At 44.2% G+C, this 20,198-nt stretch overlaps 1 protein-coding gene across 1 annotated transcript; it reads left to right on the top strand.

Moving 5' to 3' along the window:
* The first annotated feature begins 1,394 nt into the window (after nucleotides 1-1,394).
* nbn (nibrin) lies at nucleotides 1,395-20,016 on the top strand. Its single transcript, XM_072680430.1, has 16 exons — nucleotides 1,395-1,605; nucleotides 1,979-2,097; nucleotides 3,743-3,870; nucleotides 3,963-4,122; nucleotides 4,466-4,569; nucleotides 5,700-5,817; nucleotides 7,294-7,484; nucleotides 8,549-8,646; nucleotides 9,149-9,290; nucleotides 9,735-10,076; nucleotides 11,158-11,863; nucleotides 12,639-12,701; nucleotides 12,801-12,962; nucleotides 13,851-13,964; nucleotides 14,192-14,241; nucleotides 18,059-20,016. The coding sequence occupies exons 1-16, from the start codon at nucleotides 1,572-1,574 to the stop codon at nucleotides 18,087-18,089; spliced, it is 2,562 nt and encodes an 853-aa protein (XP_072536531.1). The 5' UTR covers nucleotides 1,395-1,571; the 3' UTR covers nucleotides 18,090-20,016.
* Nucleotides 20,017-20,198: the final 182 nt, after the last annotated feature.

Raw genomic sequence — 20,198 nt, 5'->3', positions numbered from 1 at the left:
ATATAATCCAACTAATATAATCTTAATAGAAAGGGTAGGAATAGTTAAAGTAATGATAGTTAATGGATGATAACAGCTATAATATCTTAATACACACACTTCCATTGCAATCATTGCGGTCAGAACAAAACCTTGCATCTCCATAATATCGACTTTACAAAAGAAGGAGAAATAATGGATAAATTAATGTTTTTCAGCTCCTTTTGGATAATTGCTGATGGTCCATTCATCACACATGTCTAACAGCATGTAAATAATAACTTTTTAAATGATGCCCAAAAAAAATAAATAAAAAAAATACAATGTATTGTGTGCGCAGCAGTGATAATCGACACGTTCAGATCAGAAGATACCACACTTTTGTTGTTTGTTTGTTTATTTATTTATTTATTTTAATTTTTTACCAAGTTTCAGTCCCAAATTAGATACTTAAAAAGTCTTTCTAAAAGTTTTTGAGGGCGTCATTGTCAAGGGAAAGTCATCTTTGGAGCTTCAGGGCTAATCTAGCTAACACACTGGTGGCTCAGCGATTAGGCAGTGGTGCTCTGCAGTTAGAGCGCCGGGATATCGTTAACAGGGTTGTGGGTTCGATTCCCGGGCTCGACAAGCTGCTACTGTTGGGCCCTTGAGCAAGGCCCTTTACCCTCTCTGCTCCCCGGGCGCTGGAGTTGGCTGCCCACCGCTCTGGGTGTGTGTGTGAGTGTGTGTTCACAACCACAGATGGGTTAAATACGGAGGACACATTTTGCTGTACAGTGTACAGTGACAAATACGTGCAGCTTTACCTTTTGGAGAAAATTACTGGCATAATTTCTTCCAAAATTAAAAAGATGATTTAGCTGGATATCAGTGTTGGTACACATGTAAGCAAGTAAAACACAATTATTATTTTTTGCACAAAAAAAAAAAAGGCTGCAAACAAATGAATCATTTTAATTTGAATGGATATTTGTGGGATAATAAGACATTTTGCCTTTGAAATGATTATGATAGATCAAGTTTTCAAATAATCAGGGACATAAACACAGTGATAAGGCTGAGGCTCACAGTTAGCTTGCTAGCAAGTAAAGATTTAATCTCAGTCTTTATTACATTTGAACAAGGCCATATTAAGGTCATCACAGTTTTTAGGACTGTTTTGTAGACCGTGTGATTAACTGACTGATTAATTAGCTAATTAATTGAGATATATGTAAAAGTATAATATTACATATACACCAAATTTGTCTTAGCCGACTGAGCACATTTCAGATATTAAGTCATTGTGTACATGTGATTTCTGGATAAATTGATTTCTAGCTACTAGGAAATAAACAGAGACTTTTACTTTGTCCGGAAGTTCGAGGCTCTAACGCGGAGTCGGACTTTTATTATGAAACTGAAGCGCTATCGGGCGCACAGGAAGGTGGAAAGTTGGGGCGCGAATGAGCATTAAAATATAGAGAATTAGAGAATAAAAATAAGAGGGAAAAGTGTGTTAAATCTCGGACTTGGCGTGTGAGTAAGCTGGTTATCATGACGGAGATTTGCGCTGCATAAACAGCTTCGGTTTGAGGGGCTGCAGCAGCGCTATGTGGACGCTCCAGCCTACTGAATCTGAGCCAGGTAGCAGAGCTGAGAGTGGGGCTGTGGGGTCTGGGGCTGTGGGTGGACTGGGCTAGTTCTGGAGAGCCAGCTGGACAGTTAGTCAGTGCCCTGTCCAGTAGATGGATCCACTTAGGCTTATAAAAGCAGAAACCATCAACAGGTCCTGTTGGATTGGGGGGGGGGGGGTAAATGGGGTACATGGGCCCCCCCTCCCCCTCCCCCTCCCACCTCCTTAGGGGGTTTGGGGGGTAACTGTTATCATGGATCCTCACTAGATGTCATCTGACCTACATCTCAGTGCATTGGTACACAAGCTTGCAGTTATTCAGAGATCAGCTGATGCCACTTTGCTATGCTTAACCAATCTTGTCTCGTCCATCTTGACATCTAGGGCCATTCTACCTACTCCCTGGTAAAGAGTATGTAGTGGGTCGTAAGAACTGTGAAATCCTCCTGGCAAATGACCAGTCCATCAGCCGCGTCCACGCCCACCTCACGGTCACTGAGCAGGTGAGAAGGACGAGGACCTCTTCATGGCCGTTACGTGTTGGTGACTGTCAGTAGAGAGCTGTCCTAGTCACACGCCCTGTCGTTTTCCTCGTTGCTGCTCTGCACTTCTTGAAGGTAGAGGGAAACAGGTCCCCTTTAGAGCGTAGAAAACAGTAAATAGCCTCAAACTTAAGTAACAGGCAGAAAACATTGAATTTGGCTGATTTCAGTTCATTCGCGCCATCACTGGGATAGTCTAGCAGTGCATTGTCGCCCCCCTGCTGGATATATTTTGAAGTGCAGAAACGATGTTTTTTTTTTTGTTGAGAAATGTTAATGAGTAGCGTGTTTAGGCCATCCGTATACTTATATATGATGTAGATACTTGATGTATATGATTCAGTTTGCTTTGATTCGCTACTAATCTGATCTGATTTGTTTCAGCTCTGATACGATTCAATTCAGGCCTGATTGATTATGATTCCTTTAACTAACTTTTTTAACATAGCCTGCATTGATCTGTAATGAACAAACAGCTAAAATATTACTTATTATAATTAATAGACAATCAAGTAAACAAGTGAGCCTCTCTACAACCACCCATAATTAAGTATGAAGACGTAATAAGTAAAAATACTATATTTAAAGACGATATATTCATGACGATACATGTAACCACAGACTAAACACATCAGTAGGGTCCGATTCTACTACTGAACTACTATTCAGGTCCTCTCCCATACTGAATACAACATCTGCTGAATTGCATCTAATTAACCCAGTCTAATCACACTGTTGGTAATGAAACCTGCAGCTGATCAGTGTTTATTAAGCACTAACAGTCTCCTCCATATGCTTAGAAAAGCTTATTGTTGTCACCATAACAGCATTTATCACAATACGATAAAATATCGTCAGATTGCCCAGCTCTAGTATCAAATGACCTCTACTTGAATCCCACATCATTCTGCTTGCCATCAGCAGCCAGAGTCAGAGAGAGCACAATTGGCTTTGCTCTGTCTGGGGTGGGTTGATGGCACTCCCTCAACACAGGCGTCTGTTAACTGTTGTGTCAGAGCTGGGGAGCTGCGCTTACCTCGCTAAGGTGGCGTTAGCACAGCCTAGCCCAGCCCAGCTACAGGGTATTACAAGCTGATGCTTAACAGCTGGGCTGGACTGTATAATGCCTTTTATAGCAGGTACCTGTTAGCAGTTGTATCGGAGCTGGGGAGCTGCGCTTTCCTCTGAAAACAAAACCCAGGCTGACTTCAGATGATTTGGAGGAGACGTGTGGCTTGTCTTCACCCTCCTGGTGTTGGGGGGTATTGCTAGTGAAAGGGGGAGTTTACATAAATGGGGATTGGGTAATCAGCCTTCCAAATTGGGTAGAAAACAGGGTAACATTAAAAAGAAGACCTCCAGCACCTCCAAGACCTCCAAAGCTTTGTACTTTTTTGGCTTATTCTCCTGCTAAACTTTAAAAGGTTCTTCACACTCCAACATTTTGGTTCCTTATGGCACCAAATGTGTTTTTCCAATGGCGTCGCCTAAGCATTTCCCTCCACCTGACTGCAAGAGTGAGCTGTTCCAGGATTTGTCCAGCAGATGGCGCTCCGTGTCTCTAAGAGGTGGAGCTGATGTGTTTTGTGTTCATGCTGTTTTGCAGGCCATCACGCTGAAGGACAGCTCCAAATACGGCACCTTTGTGAATGGCGAGCAGCTCTCGACCGGCACCACCAAGACGGTGCATGCCGGAGACCACCTCACGTTCGGGGTCTTTCAAAGCAAGTTTCGGTGCGTGCCCCTGACCCTTCACACACACTGCTTGTATGTGTTTGGTGCATCAGTGTCTACAAACCCACGTGCTCTGTTTTGCCTTATGTCAGACTGGAGCTGAACTCTGTGGTGGTCTGTTCATCCTGTGTGGATAATGAAGGGAAGGCGGTGCTCTCGAAGGCCGTGCAGTCGGTCGGAGGGCGCATGGTCAACTCCTGGTCGGCGGACTGCACGCATCTCGTCATGCCCACTGTGAAGGTCACCATTAAGGTCAGGAGGACTTCCCAGAGAGCAGTTATGACCAACACATAGACTGTATCAGCAGTCATTATAGCTTCATAATATCATTTTATTATTATTCTGTATATTATTTTCTTATGTCTTCATTCCTTAATGCCCTAAATACCTGACAAGTAAATAACCCTTTGTTGGAAAAAAACCCTCGCCTAGTGTTTAGAAACCCCAATCCACTGTAAAGTGCTCGTTTCAGTGGGGAAGGCATGATAAGTAGCTCACTTACCCAGGCCTCCCGTTGTTGGAAAATGCACGGTAGATTCAAAACACGGTCTAAACCCTGCTGATGGAAACTGTGTTGACGTTTTTTTGTGTGCAGACAATTTGCGCCCTGCTGTGCTGTCGACCCATTGTGAAACCAGAGTTCTTCACTGAGCTCTTTCAAGCTGTGCAGCGGAGAGAATCTCTCCCCAAATCTCAGAAGTAAGGTCTCCTTTTCTTTAGTTTGAAGCCCTGCATGAGTTTGGCAAATATTCACCCCTTCTATTATTGCAGTAAATCAAAATAATAGTAAAGGAAAAGGGCCTGACGCAAAAGGCCAGTACTTAGTCCCAACCCCTTGTGCGAGTATCACAGCTTGTAAACACACTTCACTTCTTGTTTGGGGGATTTTCACCCATTCCTCCTTACAAAAAGCTTCTAGCTCTGTGAGGTTCTTGGGCCGTCTTGCTGCTCTGCTATTCTGAGGCCTGTCAATACATTTTGAATCGGTTCAGGTCACTGGCTGCAACCCAAAGCCTGATCTAGCCACCCCCATGCATAACCATGAAAGGGGCCACGGAAACCTTATTTACGAAGGTGTCGTATGTCTTTTGGAGATCAGTTCATCTTCTACTCACTCAAGATTTATTTTTAAGTTGGGGTACCCAAACTTTTGCATGCCACTGTATTCTTTTTGTTTGCTTGTTTTGTTATGGACCAGATGGATACAGTAAAAACTACCCATCTCTGTGCTAACCCAGCATGTGCTGTGTTTTGCTGGGGCCACCAGTCTTAGATTGAGTTGCTGACCTCAAATACTAAGCTGCCTTTACTCTGCATGCTTTTTCCAGCTCCAAAAGGCCTGATTCACCTCGTTTTGTAAAGATGTGGGTTAGCGTCAGCAGAGACGGATGCACTAGAGAGGGGAAAACGCAACTCAGGAGTTCCACAGACGTAAATTAGACCTGACTGTTCACGTTAAAATCAGGGCTTCTCTCTAAGGAACGACGCCACTGGAATTTTTTTTTTCACCGATCATTAGTTTTCATATCCGTAATTTCATTAGTGAGCGTTTCCGTTGTTTATTTTGCTGATGAGATGAACGCTGGCTGCATCCTACTGAGCTCCAGCTCAGTGATTGTAAAAGCTGCTGAAATGTAAACACCAGTGACTATACAGACTATACATGCATCAGTGTGTGCACTTGCTAAAATAATGTTAACGGCAATAACAGCCAATTTGTCAGTGAATTAGCCTTTATAAACAGGTTGCCATTATATATTTTCCTCCACTGTGAATGCTCGTGTCTAGTGTCTCTGCCTCAGGTTTGATCGACTTTGTGTGTTGTTTAGCTTCAAGCCGGAGATAGATGAGCCCAGTCTGACTAAGCAAGAGGTTGATCTGGACCCCCGGCCTGAAAGAAAGTCTCTCTTCAGGGACAAAACATTTGTCTTCCTCAATGGCAAACAGGCAAGAACTTTCTTTTTGTTTGCTTGTTTGTTTGGACCATGCTCTCTCTGCCAGAGTAGCAAATTATATCAAATTTAAGATATATATATATATATATATATATATATATATATATATATATATATATGTATATATATATATATATATATATATATATATATATATATATATATATATATATATGTGTGTGTGTGTGTATGTATGTATGTATGTATAATTTCAGCATACATAAAAAATGTATATGAAATATACATGAGCTTTGTTATCCCAGCTTCTATCCAGCCCTTGGTTTTCGTTCTTCTAACCCCTAGTGGACCGAGAGCCAGGGCTGAGAGTCAGGTAGTGGTAAAAATGTTTGTGCGCACTGTATTTATTGCACTGCACTGCGCACGGCATCCTCCCCGGGGTTCTCCTCAACCCCGAGGGAGAAGAATACGGCTAATTAAGTGAAAAGGCGCTGGCGAGCGTGTATGAAATGACCCTATTCTGCGGGAACACCCTCACACACTTACAGCCTAATAAGTTGTTTTCACACAGGAGCTAATCATAGCTTGCCGTCGCGTAGTAATCAGAGAGCGATCTGCCCGTAGGCCTACTTTAAATAAGTGAAAGGTGGTGTTTTCCTTCAAGTAGCTTTCTGTCACTCCATCGCCATCTTTAGTTCTTGCTCATTTTCTGGTTATTTCCAGGGCAGCGTTGTCCGACTGGGTCCCCGCAGAACCACGTCTACCCAGACTGGGTTTTTTTTTCCCACACCTGGTTAAATCAGGCTTAAATGATTTGTTTGGGCAGGTGTGTACACAGTGATTGCACTTGACCGATGCCGACCAAAACAACCGCACTGAAGCCCTTGAGAAGAGGTGGTCTTGGTCCAGTCCCAACCGAACTCTGGAGTGGTTTGTTTGGTGGTCAGCTGGTATGCTGCACACTCAGAATCAGCTAGATGATTAGAAATTTGGACATTGACCTCATTGACCATGGTTGTGGAATGGATAAAGCCTGGCCATAGAAAAGTCCGGACCTCAACCTTTCGAAAATATGTGGACAGTGTGGACGGCAGGAAGCCGTCAAATTTAAAATCAGTATGGCCGCATTCCTACACCGAAGGTCCAACCAGAACCAACTGAAAGTAATAGCAGCCATGCTGAAGCCTGTATACTGTCTCTATTATTCTGTTTAGTCCACATTTATAGAAAACCGTGTGTCCTACAGTGTCCGAAACCACATGAGCAAGTCTGTTGGGGATAACTGAACGACTCCTTGAGGTTCGAGACGGCTGTGGTATGATATTATATGTAAGCATGAGCAGTTTGAGGGACGTTAACAGGTGTACATAGAATTGCATTACTTTTTAGCCACATTAGCCATATAGCTCCAGTGCAGGAGTAAAAAAAATGATGCAAATCTGATGGAGCTTCTGGGTTGCTATGTTACCTGAGCATGCTCATACAGGCTTTGTCCGTTTGCCTTTTTCAGATGAAACGTTTGAGTCAGGCCATCACTTGTGGAGGTGGGACGACCCAGCTGTTAGAGGAGATGTCGCTGCCCGTGTCACTTCTGCAGTCCGCCGGGACCTGTGTTATTGACGTGGGAACGGGATCCTCTCAAGCACTCGTACCTCCTGCCACCAAGAAATGGGTGGACTCTGTGGGCCAGGTTTTACACAGGTACTTGCTGATCCTTGGCTGGTGCAGTTGACATGAGCATTGCTTGTTTGCTAATAACCAGCTACCTTGGGGAGTGTTGAGGTGAAGACGATTGGGCTGAAGGGTTTGGCTGTTGAGTCGAGTACCTAGGGATGGACACAGATGAGCCACACTATTATGACCACTCACAGATGACGGCTATAGCTTTGATTATCTCATAGCAGCATAGGTCAAAGTCACAGGGATGCAGGTAGGTAGGGCTACTGTGGCACCAGTCTTAGAAATACTTGGTTCATGGTTACAAAAGAAATGTGTCACAACACACAGTGCAGCGCCCCCTGCTGCGTATGGGGTTGTGTAGCTGCAGACCAGTCAGAGTGCCCATGCTAACCCCGTCCGCCGGCCATAGTGCCTACAGTGGGTTTTTGAGGTGCAGAGCTGGACCTTGTAGCAAAGGAGGACGGTCCATGGTCCATGTCGCGACTTAAAAAACCACTGCTGGTTGAACCTCTACCATTGAAGTTCTTGATGAGCCTGCTCTTCTAATCCGCATGACCGACTGACCGTCCTCGTTAACACTTCCTCCTGAGCTAACGAGAAGATCGTGACTTTGCACTTAATAGCAACTCATCTGATCCCTCTTCACAAAATTGCCATCATAAAAGAGGGAATCCTGTGAAAACCAAGATTTGTGTCTCAAAACTTTTGGCCATGACTGTCCATTGTGTCAAAATGTCATGTTAGGATGAATGGACCAATGGAGATGCCCCACAATGACCTGTTCTTGCGTAACCGCATCCGTATGAATGATGGGGTGTATTGTGCAGCTCTGCTGGAAGTGTTTTGATGGTGTTTGGTATCTGTGTGTGGGTTTCTGGTGCGGTGCTGGAACAGCTCTGTTTTTCTGTTGCCAGGGCCTGTGTGTGATACTGCAAGCCTGCCTGAGTCAGCGAATCTATTTATTCTCTCTCTCTCTCTCTCTCTCTCTCTCTCTCTCTCTCTCTCTCTCTCTCTCTCTCTCTCTCTCTCTCTCTCTCCCCATTTTGCTCACTCTCTCTTTTTTTCCTCATGTTTCTCTGCAATAGGAACGGTCTACGCTTCATCGCTGAATCTGAGATTGGCTTGGCTGCCATCTACGTCAGTAATCAGACCTACTGCAATCCCTGCGCCTCTTCGGACTCTGGTGGGATATAACACACGCACACAAAGAGATGGAATTCAAAAACACACACAGAGCTCAACAGCTTAACAGCTAGGTCAAGATCTATCCCTCAAATAAACCAATAAACCAATCAGCCATAACTTTAAAACCACCTGCCTACTATTGTGCAGTTACCCCACGTTCCTTTAAGACCTGTAAGATCCTTTAAGACCTGTAAGTTGTGAAGTGGTGCCTCTATGAGCATCAGTGGGCCTTAGGCACTCCAATTGTCCTTTTTTTGGAGCTTGTTTGGTAGGTACTGACCACTGCATACCCGAAACACCCCACAAGACCTGCCTGATGATGTTTTGAGGATGTTCTGACCCAGTCGCTCTAACCATCATGATTCTTCAGATTCTTAAGCTTGCCCATTTCAACTTGAACATAAACTGCCTAATAATTAGATCCCACCACTTGACGGGTGCCTTTGGAATCACACCAAGCAAGGTAGTTAGTAAGAGCGCTGCCCTACTTTGCTTTGCAGAGTCTGTCAGAGTGAGGTCAGCGATCCCTGCATCCACCCTTTCCCAGAGTGCGACGGTGGACGAGACCGTGCTTGCTGGAGCCTCCCAGAACATCACTGCATATGTGGTCAACACTGAGGTAGCCTCTCAGGGCATAGACAGGTAGGGTTTTACATGCAGCATGTCTGACGTTCTGCCACATAAAGCCATGTTCGAGACCCTTGCTTGCTCCACAGACTGATGCTTGGGGGGGGGCTTCTATTTGATGTTTGGCATTGCACAAAGTGACCTTGGGCATCACATGCAACTAGTACTGATGGTGCGTTTCTATGGAGATTCTATAGAGCAATTGGTGCACCTTAAAATACATGAATGTACTACTTAAAAGGGGTCAATGGATACTTTTGGACATGTCTGTGTTACACTATCAGTAGTTACATGCATTTTCTGAGGTGGTTAAGAAATAAGACTGAAATTTAACTGATTTCATTGATTATTGATCATTTATTGATAACAGTGTTCTGCCTTTTGGCTGGATTTTATCAGCCATTCAGGACAAGCACTTCACCTAGACAATTACTGGCCCTTGACTTTTGTCTTCTGCAGGATGGACGTATGTGGGCCCACAGCAGTAGGCGAGACCCCAGAGAAACGTCCTGTGCAGGCAAAACCGCTGTGGTCAACAAGGCAGCCATCAGCCTTATCCAGAAAACCGCCGGCAACCGTGGAGCCACCAACACCTCGCCCCTTTCCAGAGTCTGTAAAGTCATCACTGAGGGGCAGTGAGGGGTTACAGGACAAGATGAAGACAAAACCAGCTCCTCCTGACAGGAGGGACGATGACCGTGGAAAATCCTCAGCCCCTCTGAACAGCAGCACCACGCTCAAAAAATCCCCCCAGAAACAGTCAGCCCTCACAAGCTACTTCCAGTCTGTAAACAAAAAGAGGCAAGTCTCTGAGATCACAGACCAGCACACATGTAACTTTTCTCTATATGCTGTTAATAGGTCAACGTTTTTTACCCCCCCTCCCATCCAATCAGAGTCTCTTAATGCTGCTTAATGCTAACTGTCGGCCCAACAGGTTTTAGTAGGATGTGCTAGTACACAATAGCAAAACCCAGTAAAATCACTATGATTTTAGTACCAGTTTCTAAAATCAGACTAAATTCTGATCTGATTCACTTTGTTTGGTACAGTGTTTAATATCTTACAGTCCAGTCTGACTGACCCACCCGATCATTCAGCTCCCAGTTCCTTTAGATCCAACTCTGCAGTCACCTCACTTAGCATGTGTGCATTAGCATTAGCCTCCTTCTCGGTTCAGAGCTGGTTAATAACCAATGAAAGGAGCGAGGTTCTCTCACTACTAGAACAGAGCATTTCCACCATAGTTTGGTTTCTAAACAGGCGGAAATCAGGAGTAATCAGGATGGGAGGAGTTTTCTGGAAGAGTGAAGAGTTTAGATTAGATTAACTGACTCACTCTTTACCGAGGCTCTGAGCCAACTCGGTTAACTCTAAGCTAAAGTTTTAGAGCTTTGTCCCCGAGCCCTTTTCGTTCCACCTTAAATAATGCAGCAGTTCCGTTCCGCTATTGGAAAGTTCACACTGTAACCGTGACACTATTTAAGGTGGAATGGAGAGAGTTAGCATTAGAAGCAACTTTAGCTTTGGTTTTAGCTGCTAACTGGTAACATCACCACATTGATCAGTTTTAATAAAGCTCAATTTTGCTTTGCATGGAGAAATAAATGTCACAGATAAACTCTGTCTTAGGTAGTTTTTAAAAAATGAGATCATGTCAGTTAATGGTGTCTAGAGGAAGCCATATGGCACTCTGCTCTGTCTATAAAAATGCCTGGACCCAATTCCGAGTCATAGGCTAATTTCAGGTACTCCCATACTTTTGAAAATTTCACCATTATCATTTCACATTGACATACATTATATGCATTATTGATGTTAGTTGGTTAGGTGGGTCATTTTCATGCTTCATTTCTAACGCCAGCTAACTGTCTTTCCTCAGGCCACGTGAAGGCAGTGCCGAGTCCGAGCTTTCCGAAGCCAAACTCTCCAGGCGAGAGGACGAGGACGAGGACAAGACAACACAATCCAAGCCGGCTGCTCCCCTGCAAAGCGTATCCACAAGCCGGAATCCCGTAAGCTCGCACGTAAGCCAGAAGCAACAGAGTGGCACCACCCAGCGCTCCAATTTCAGCACCAGTCTGGGTTTGGGCTCTGGACTTGGCAGTGGCGACCTCCCGGTCCAGAACTGTGATTCCAGTTTAGCCTCGACTAGTAAAAAGAGGAAGGAGCCAGTGCAAGACCAGCCATGTGACTCTGAGGCTCCTGCGCAAAGTGCGGATTTGGATGTTTCGCTCGAGGAGCTTGAGTCCATCATGTCTGAAGACATGGAGGAACCCGCGCAGCCGGCGGCCAGCAAGAAACAGCGCATGGATCGAGGAGCGAGAGAGGCGGTCAGTATGGGAGAGGACACAAAGCAGGACTGTAGCACTTTATCCAGCAACCAGAGAAAGCTAAGCCTAGCTAGTAGAAGTCAGACCCTAGAGCAGGACATGCGCGGTGGAGCCAGTAGCCATCCGGACTCTGAGAGGAACCCACAGGCGTCAAAGAGAGTGACCGATTTGGAGCAGGATGAGGGCGGCTCAGTGAACAGGAAGGATAGATATGAGTCTGAAGATGTTAAAGAAGAAGAAGTGTCCTTTGTTGTGGTGAGTGCAGCCTTTTACTACCCTATAAGTTGATGGTTGTAACAAGGTATTTTAAGGGCTGCGCCCAAACTGCATTTTTGAAGGCTTTATAGCTGCTTTGCCATCAGCAGCCGGAGTCTGGGAGAGCGCAATTGGCCGTGCTCTTTCCAGGTGGGTAGATGGCGTGCTCTCTCCCCTCACCACTCTTAAGCGATGCTGGCCGGCGCATGCATCTGTTAGCTGGTGTGGTGGAGCTGGGGACCCAGTGATGCCACATCGGCGACAGTTTAAAAAGCTGGCTTCGCATGTATTAGAGGAGATGTGTGTTAAGTCCTTACACACCTAATGTTGGGAGCATTGCTGGTGCTTGGGGGAGCTACGAATGGATGGGTTGATTGGCAGTGCCAAATTGGGAGAGAAAGGGAAAAATTAAGCAAACTAATTTTTATATATTAACAAATTCTGAATAAAAGTTCTCATTTTTAAACCATGATATTTTATATTTAGTTCCACAGTTAACTATAATTTTAAATATGTTCATTTACTGCATTTCAGAATATAACCAGTAGGTTTAACCAACTGTGGTAATAGTGTATATAATAGTGTAGAAGTGATGGCGCAAATGAACTGAAATCAGTCGGAAATATGTTAAACATGTATATATCTTTCATATTTTCAGCATGCCTCGTATAACGTTTATATATGCAAACCAGATATTATATATAACTCTCCATATCTACTTTATGCTACTGTTTTTTGTAAGGCCTCAAACTGAACATATCTGATTCACATTTAGGCATCTAAGGCCCAGAATGGCTTCGCCAAAGACAAGGTGGTTGCACTCAAGCAGGAACTCACGGTGAGGTTTTTCTTATGCAGGTATAGAACACAGGTGTCAATACACTGAACCAATGTTTAGTATAAAATAATAATATTAATATGATTCTTCTTGTCAAAGGTTTCAAGCTCAGTGCCGGCTTCTGAGAATGACACAGAGCTTCCCCGGAGACTCTTGCAAGTTCAGTTCAAGACCCTGACTGTGAGCATCCCCTCAAGGACAAAGTCTGGCCCGCTGCAGAGCTACGATCCCAATGGAAAGAACTTCAAGCGATTCCGCAAGGTCAGGCATGGAGTGATGGGTCCACGAGATGCAGTTAGAGTCATTCTGCTTCACTGAACGGGTGGCATTTTCATTTTGTTATTTATTTATTTATTTATATAAACCCACAACATGAAATCCTCAAATATGTCCATCCTCAGAAAAGAGCATTTTCCCACCACAGACATGATCTTCTTATTAATATTATCATTTAATATTCAGACATCAGAGCCATATTCACAATACAATGTACATTATTTATGGGCCAAACGTGTGTGTGACGGGGTGGTAAGTCAAACTGAGGGACGCACAAAAATCTTACATATCATAAACGTTTTACTCAAGTATAAGGTTTGTGTTTTTAATGTGGAAACAGGGGACACGCATATAATAATTTTAGATGCATGTTGGTCAATACAGACATCTAAACATGGTCATGTACTATTGAAAAAATTATTGATTAAAAACATTTTCAATGTTCAATTAATAGCTTTAAGCAAATGGCACCTACTGTTTTCTCATCTGAACACTAGCTGCCATACCTAGAGATGACGCTGTTTACACCACCAGACTGGTCTACCCCAGCACACACTCCTGACCTCCCAGTTTAACCCTTCATTTACATGCACAGCTCATCCATCACTGCTCTACATATTTACTCCATTTTACTGTCAGTATAGTCTGGACCTTAATCACACTTCTACACATGCACATATTTGTATATTTCTGTCTTGTTTTGTCTATTGTCCCCACACTACTGTACCATGGCCTACCTGTTCTGCACTGGAGATGTAGGCTAACGGTGTGTGGTTGTGCTGTACAACCCTGTATTAGTATAATAAAGTTGAACTGAATTGAATGTGTAGAATGACTCCTGTAACGTGTGTGTGTCCGATGTGTGGTTGTTAGGCACCTGTACCTGGACTTCAGGGCTTGCCCAATATCATCGGTGGCTCAGATCTGGTGGCTCACAACCGCAGCAAAAACTCTGAATTGGAGGAGTGGCTGAGAGATGCAGCAGAGGTGAGAGAGAGAAAGAAAGCAAGGGGGGGTAGCCTGAGTGTGTGTGTGTATATTTATATATTCATATTCATCACATGTAATGCCCCCAACACTGGGGGGGTGAGGACTGGCACATGCCTCCTCCGACATATGCACAACCAGCCACCGGAAACTGAGCTGGTGGAGCCGGATGTAAAGAGCTCATCCTAATAGAAGAAAGTTGCTCAATTCTTATGAATGTCTTTCAGGAGGAGAAACGACAAGAACGCGAGGAAACTCTTGGAGATGATCTTTTCAGGTACAAATTCTAAGCATTTCTTTCTGTAATTTTTTCCACAACAATCTTAAACTTGAAAGTCCCTACATGGTTACTGTCTTAATTGCACGGTTCTAGAAAACACCCTTAATTATTTACATCTTTTTTTACATTATGTGGAGATTCCTAGATTCCTCAAGTTTCAACACTGGTGATGCACCACCATCATTGTTTCATCAATAAATCAGAATTTCAAAAAAAAAATCAGCAAGTGGAGACATATGATGATGCTCAGCCCAGTCCTAGAGAATAAAGTCTGATTAAAATAGCTAACGTTCCGCTCCACAAGTTTTGCAGTTAAAAAAAATTGCATCCAAAAATTCAGAACCATTGTTTAGCACGCAGGAGCTTTGCGACTCAGACTTTCGTTCCTCAGCACGCCACTGTGCAGGATTTTGACAATCTTACATTAAATTAAAAGCCATAGATCATACAGATAAAGACAGTAGATCATATGTGGCTTGAATTTTACGCAAAGAACGGCAGACAGCTAGTCTTCTGGTAAACAAACAAATGCTGAGGCCAGTTCACCTCAGCTAGCGTTACTATCCTAGCCCTGTACAGCTCGTATCTCTCTCAGCTGGTAGTACAGGTAGTAACCTGAAACTGCCACCGCTGCTGAAGGAAGGAAATACTAGAGGTAACGCTGAGGATCCGACCCAAATTTAATGTATCTGATCTAGGTAATGAAAGCTTTTAGGATCATCCTAATATGAAGCCCCGGAAGCACCAAGCCAAACGCCACTGGCTGACCGTTCCTTGTAGCGTGTGCGTTTTTAGTATCAAACAGGAACTGGAACTAGAAGGGGTGGTCAGTTCAGTGACTGTCGCCATAATCAGAGGTTCGCTGGTTCGAGAGGTTCACCATCATGCTGCTAGCCGATGCCCAGAGAGAGCACAATTGGCCTTGCTCTCTCCAGGGTGGGTAGATGCTCCCCCACTGCCGCCACTGGCATATGCATATGGGTGTGAGGCACTTCCCTCCAGGTGCGCTGGTTGCCCGGCGATGTTGCTTTGGCAGCATTTCGGAAAATGAGCGATAGGGGGCAGATTATGTAAGGGTTGGATAATTGCCAGTCCAAATTGGGGAGAAAAAGGTAAATAAATCTGATTTAATTTATTACAAAAAAGATTTAGGATTGGTGACGGTCTAAGTCCAGTATTTGTTAGCAACATTAGCCCACCATCTCCGGTTCTAGACCAAGGAAGCAAACTTCAGATACCAAACCTGTCTTGGCAGATTGACTCCATTTGGGATTGGTGAGAAATAATATCAGTTAGATTTTCTTTGTCAGGCTAATCCTTTAAGAGCGTAATATTCACTGCCTTGGTGCCTGCTTGAGCCACTGCTTTCTCAGCTCCTTAAAGAGGAGACCCTGTCCCAGTCCACATAGTCAGTCCAGCACCAGCGTACACACTCCCACACAGACGCAGTCATGCATGCCAGGCCCAGCAGACTCCGCAAACACTGTTTATGTCCCTCGCTGCCCCTTGACCCCAGCAAATCAAGGTGGCTCACCCAGAGACAATAAGCTGTCACAGCACACTGTGGGCCGAAAGCCCGGGAGACTGCTGCTTTTGTTAGGCTACAGTGCGGAAGCAAAGCCCGGCTCAGACACTAGGATGCTATGACGCACGGAGCTAGGAGATGGGGTAAGTTCCGCTGGAGCTTTTTTAGTGGTGGGATTAGTCATGAGTAGTAGGGATGTCCCAATCAGGTTGTTTTGCCCACCAATCTGATCTAGTGGTCTACACTCTAGACTGATTTCTGTGGTTGTTGTGTTGTCTACTGGTGTGTAATAATTGGTTTATAGTGGGTGTGTATGTGTATATATGTGTGTATATTAGCATTAGCGTTAGCCTCCACTCAGTTCTGAATGGGCTCTGCAGTGCAGAGAAAGGCGAGCGAACGGTTCTCCGGTTCTCCCGCTGGTCAAACAGAGCGTTTCAGTGAGAGTTTCATAAAGGTTGAGATATTATGGTCAGTTTTCATGCTCCTCTGTAAAATAGCTCCACACCGCAGAACCTCAACTCTCTTATTTACCTTCTGAGGACGCCGTTATTGCGGCTGACTGGGCAGTAATGTCCGTTAATGGCGCCTTGAGGACGCAAGATGGCGCTCTGGACACCGTGGGTAAAACAAAGACTCTACACTGGATTGGGATTAAAATAGCCGATACCCGATCCGTTAAAATATGCCTGGATCTGCCTCGATCTTAAAGCCACTGGATAGGATCAGGACATCCCTGTTCTAATTCGCGTTACGGGGTGGTTGGATTGACTTTGATGGACTCTGTCTAACATGGAGAAGCAACAAATATGAAATATTTCATTAAAAGGACGTCAGAACTTCCTGACTGCTCCAAAGATGCAAATGATGTCACTTCCTCTTTGTGATGTCATTTAGCTTTCAGCAAGCAAATTTCATGTACCATCTCATGTGACCCTGCCTGGTAAAGGACTCCAGCCTTGCCCTCAGAGCCTCAAGATGTAGCCCCCATATGTATACTAGTGTTTAGATGTGAAGGGCCCAGGACCTCATGAACATGGCTTGTGACTAATGGCGCATTGCAGAGACTGGGCAGTGTGGTAGTAATGCTACGCGTTAGCGATGGTGATGCCGCAATAGCGATGCTTACTCTGCAGGTGTGCCGCTGGGTGAGGCTGGCCTGGTAGCGAACTTGCGTCAACATGCTATGGCTACGGGCTTTTCCTTTACAAGCAAGGAGACCCAACCTCAGCTCATCTGTACTTGTCGTTAGCAGTGTGGCTAAATGTAGTCCTCAGACCGTCGGTACCAAGAGGTGGTTCTTGCACATGTGCCTTTCTACAAGGCCGGTCAGTCACTCAGCCAGCCAGCTAGCGAAATTGCCTCCTCTAGGCCGGCCTGGAATTTCAACATGGTGAAACAGGAACGTGTGCAAATGGCCTCAAGTATAAATATGAATAGCTTCAAGCTACGGAAACACACCTGGGCTCAATTGTCTGTCCTAAATGCATCTCAGCAAACTTAGCAGACGTAGTGGGGCACCCCCAAAATGACAAATGTAGGCTATGGGCCCTTTAACACGCTTTCGCCACAGCATTTCCATTGTGTGCAAGTGTTATAGTGTTCGAGCAGGGGGGTGAGGACTGTGGTCTTTTCGTGAAGGCCACATGTACGTGCTATCGTGGCACAGGCTGTCCCCTGATAGAAAGAGCGAGCAAATGAGCGAGCGAGCAAGAGATAAAATGAAGAGAGAGAGAGAGAGAGAGGGAGGGAGGGGAATGCTACACAGGGCAAGGGAAGGCAGCGGGTTTGTTAAAGGGTGAGAGTTGTTGCCTAGAGACGAAATCCAACTGAAGTGCAAGGGTTGCTTTAAAGTGGTGCCATTTCTCCTGCACACACACACACACACATACACATAATACACACACTCCAAGCTTGCCATCAGTCCACTACAAACTGTTTGAACTCTGAATCATGATGCTTAGCCAATCAAGCATAGAGAGGGAACATCACATGGCGAGAGAGACAAAAGTGCAGGCCAAATGGCTCTTCGCTCGCTCGCTCTGTCCGTTCCCTCCCCTGAATCATCTCCACCCCCCCATTAGTCTACGTGTCCCAGACGTATTTTATGGAAGGGAAGTTTGGTTTGATGAGTTTTGAGCAACGCCTGACATTCGTATGGGTTCCCATTTCCACACCGGTTTACGGAACGTCGTCATGAAGCTGGAATGTTTACAGCTTGATTGCGGAGCTTGGGTTTGTTCTCCTTCAGCTCTAAAGCCTCGGCTGTTGTTTTCGTGTTTCCTGTAGGTACAACCCGAAGCCCTCCAGGAGAAGATGAGAAGATGAGGTAACTCGTGGACGCCAATGATCTGCATGTTCAAAAAGGTCCCGCAGTTGTGTTCTGCTTTTGATTTGCTAAACCGTGTCAACTTTTCAACGTCCACATTCCCAGATTTCCAGATTTTTGGTTTGTTCTAATGCCCCCCCCCCACCACCCCTCTCATTAATAAATATGTTATAGCTTAATGTAAAGTTCTAAGCTTTCACATAAACTCCATAAAATAAAGTTGCTTTGTAAGGATCTTTGATAAATACCACAGTAGAACCACTGTTGTGTGCTACTGCTGATCACATGGCTCATCAGATCATGGACTGCAAGAGGCCTGGAGAGATTGCACAGCCACACTCTTCAAAATAAAGGTTCTACAAAGGGTTCTTTGAGCGATGCCATGGAAAAACCGCTTGTGGTTCCATAAAGAACCATGTTTATAACAGTGATGTGTGAGTGTGACGAATCTGTTAAAGCTCTAAAGAACCTTCACTTGATTTCTCATGGAACAAACGAGCTTCTTCATGGAAACCAAAGGTGGCTCTTGTGTGGCATCGCTCAAAGAACCCCTTGCAGCACCTTTATTTTGAAGAGTGGATTACTATGTTTAGAACAATCTGACGTCAGCAGTTTCCTCGTTAGGTGCTGTTGGGAATGTAATGTTGGTATTGGAACACTGCAGACCGGCAGAGGAACTCATGCTGTGGAACAGCCAAGAGCGAATGAATTTTGGGGTTTATTTGTAATTGACGTAAAAATAAATTACATTCCATGTTTTGCTGCTGATGTTGGTGTATAATAAGTGAACAAATCCTCAAATCCTCCACAGAGAACAAACCTCTGCACGTTTAAATACACAATTATTGTTTATTTGCTTATTTGAACATATTTGGGTGAACAAAAACAAGGTGATGGTGCATTTTATGTCCTACGCAAAATCCTTGTCTTCATTTTTGCTGTTTTTTTTTTTGTCATCTTTCCCTGAATTTGTTGACATATTGTGATTCTGACACTTGTTTTCATTTTGTCAAAATCTTTTCACATCGTCTTCCATTGAAAGGTTTGTTTTTTTTTTGTAACTAAGTTGTCGGTTTGGCAACTTAGGACGTTTCCATGACGATTCTATATAAAAAATATAATAATAATAATAAAAAAGCCATATTGCCAAATTTGCCATATTTAAGTTTCAACAAAACATGTCATTTGAACTGGCCACTGAACTTGTCTGGTCATTCTGTAGTAGGGGTCATTCCCATATTAGGAATTTCAGCTTGACATGAAAGTTCTGATCCTCTGCAGCCAGATGGGAGTTTGCTGTTTTACAAAAAAAAAAAACCCTCCAAAAATCTGAATTTTTGCCATTGCTCACTTTTTGACGAATTGGGAATCGGGCGGTTGTTTTAAACACTGTTAACATTTCTTGATGACTGGGCTTCCATTGAAAGTTGAGATTGTTTTGCTTCTCCTGTAAAGTTGACAGTTTGGATATACAAGATTTTTGCACGACAACATTAGTGTATATACAAAAATATTACGCTCTGAAATTTGCCCTAATTGAAACAAATGTTGCCTTTCAAAAATGCCAACTTTTGAAAATCCATCATACAGGAATTCAGCTTAGACCCAGAGTTCCTAATTTGGGAATGATGCATGACTTCTGAGAACTACTCAGACTTTTTCAGTGCACTCTCTAAACACGAAGGCTTCACAAAATAACCAAAGAAATAACTGCTCGATTCCAGGCTAGCAGGGAGCCATGTTTCCAGATGACCATGTTAAGGCTTACGAGGAACAAGTTCAAGTTCAAGTTCTTGGAAAACCTACGTTGTACCTTTTTAAGTGTGTGTTGTTTCTAAGGTTCACTGATAGCAAGTAATGTAACAGGACATATTTTAAAGAGTTTTATTTGTCCATAATAAAAATACTGTGTACAAAACACGTATTAAAACCTCATGTTCATTTGACAAGAACGAGCTGGTCACGTTCAGCATGTGCGGATCAGCTTGCAGGTTCAAAATTCAGTCAGGTTTTGAAGAACCGCCAAGCCAGAAAGCTGCGCCATGCTCGTTTCCTCTGGCCACTCCTTACGGACCTGTTGCATCTGAAAGCTTGAGCTTT

This window comes from Salminus brasiliensis, chromosome 5 (genome assembly GCF_030463535.1).
Source record: "Salminus brasiliensis chromosome 5, fSalBra1.hap2, whole genome shotgun sequence".
NCBI classification, from domain to species: Eukaryota; Metazoa; Chordata; class Actinopteri; order Characiformes; family Bryconidae; genus Salminus; species Salminus brasiliensis.
Note: the sequence above shows the minus strand (reverse complement) of the source record. Positions and strands in the feature narration are given on the sequence as shown.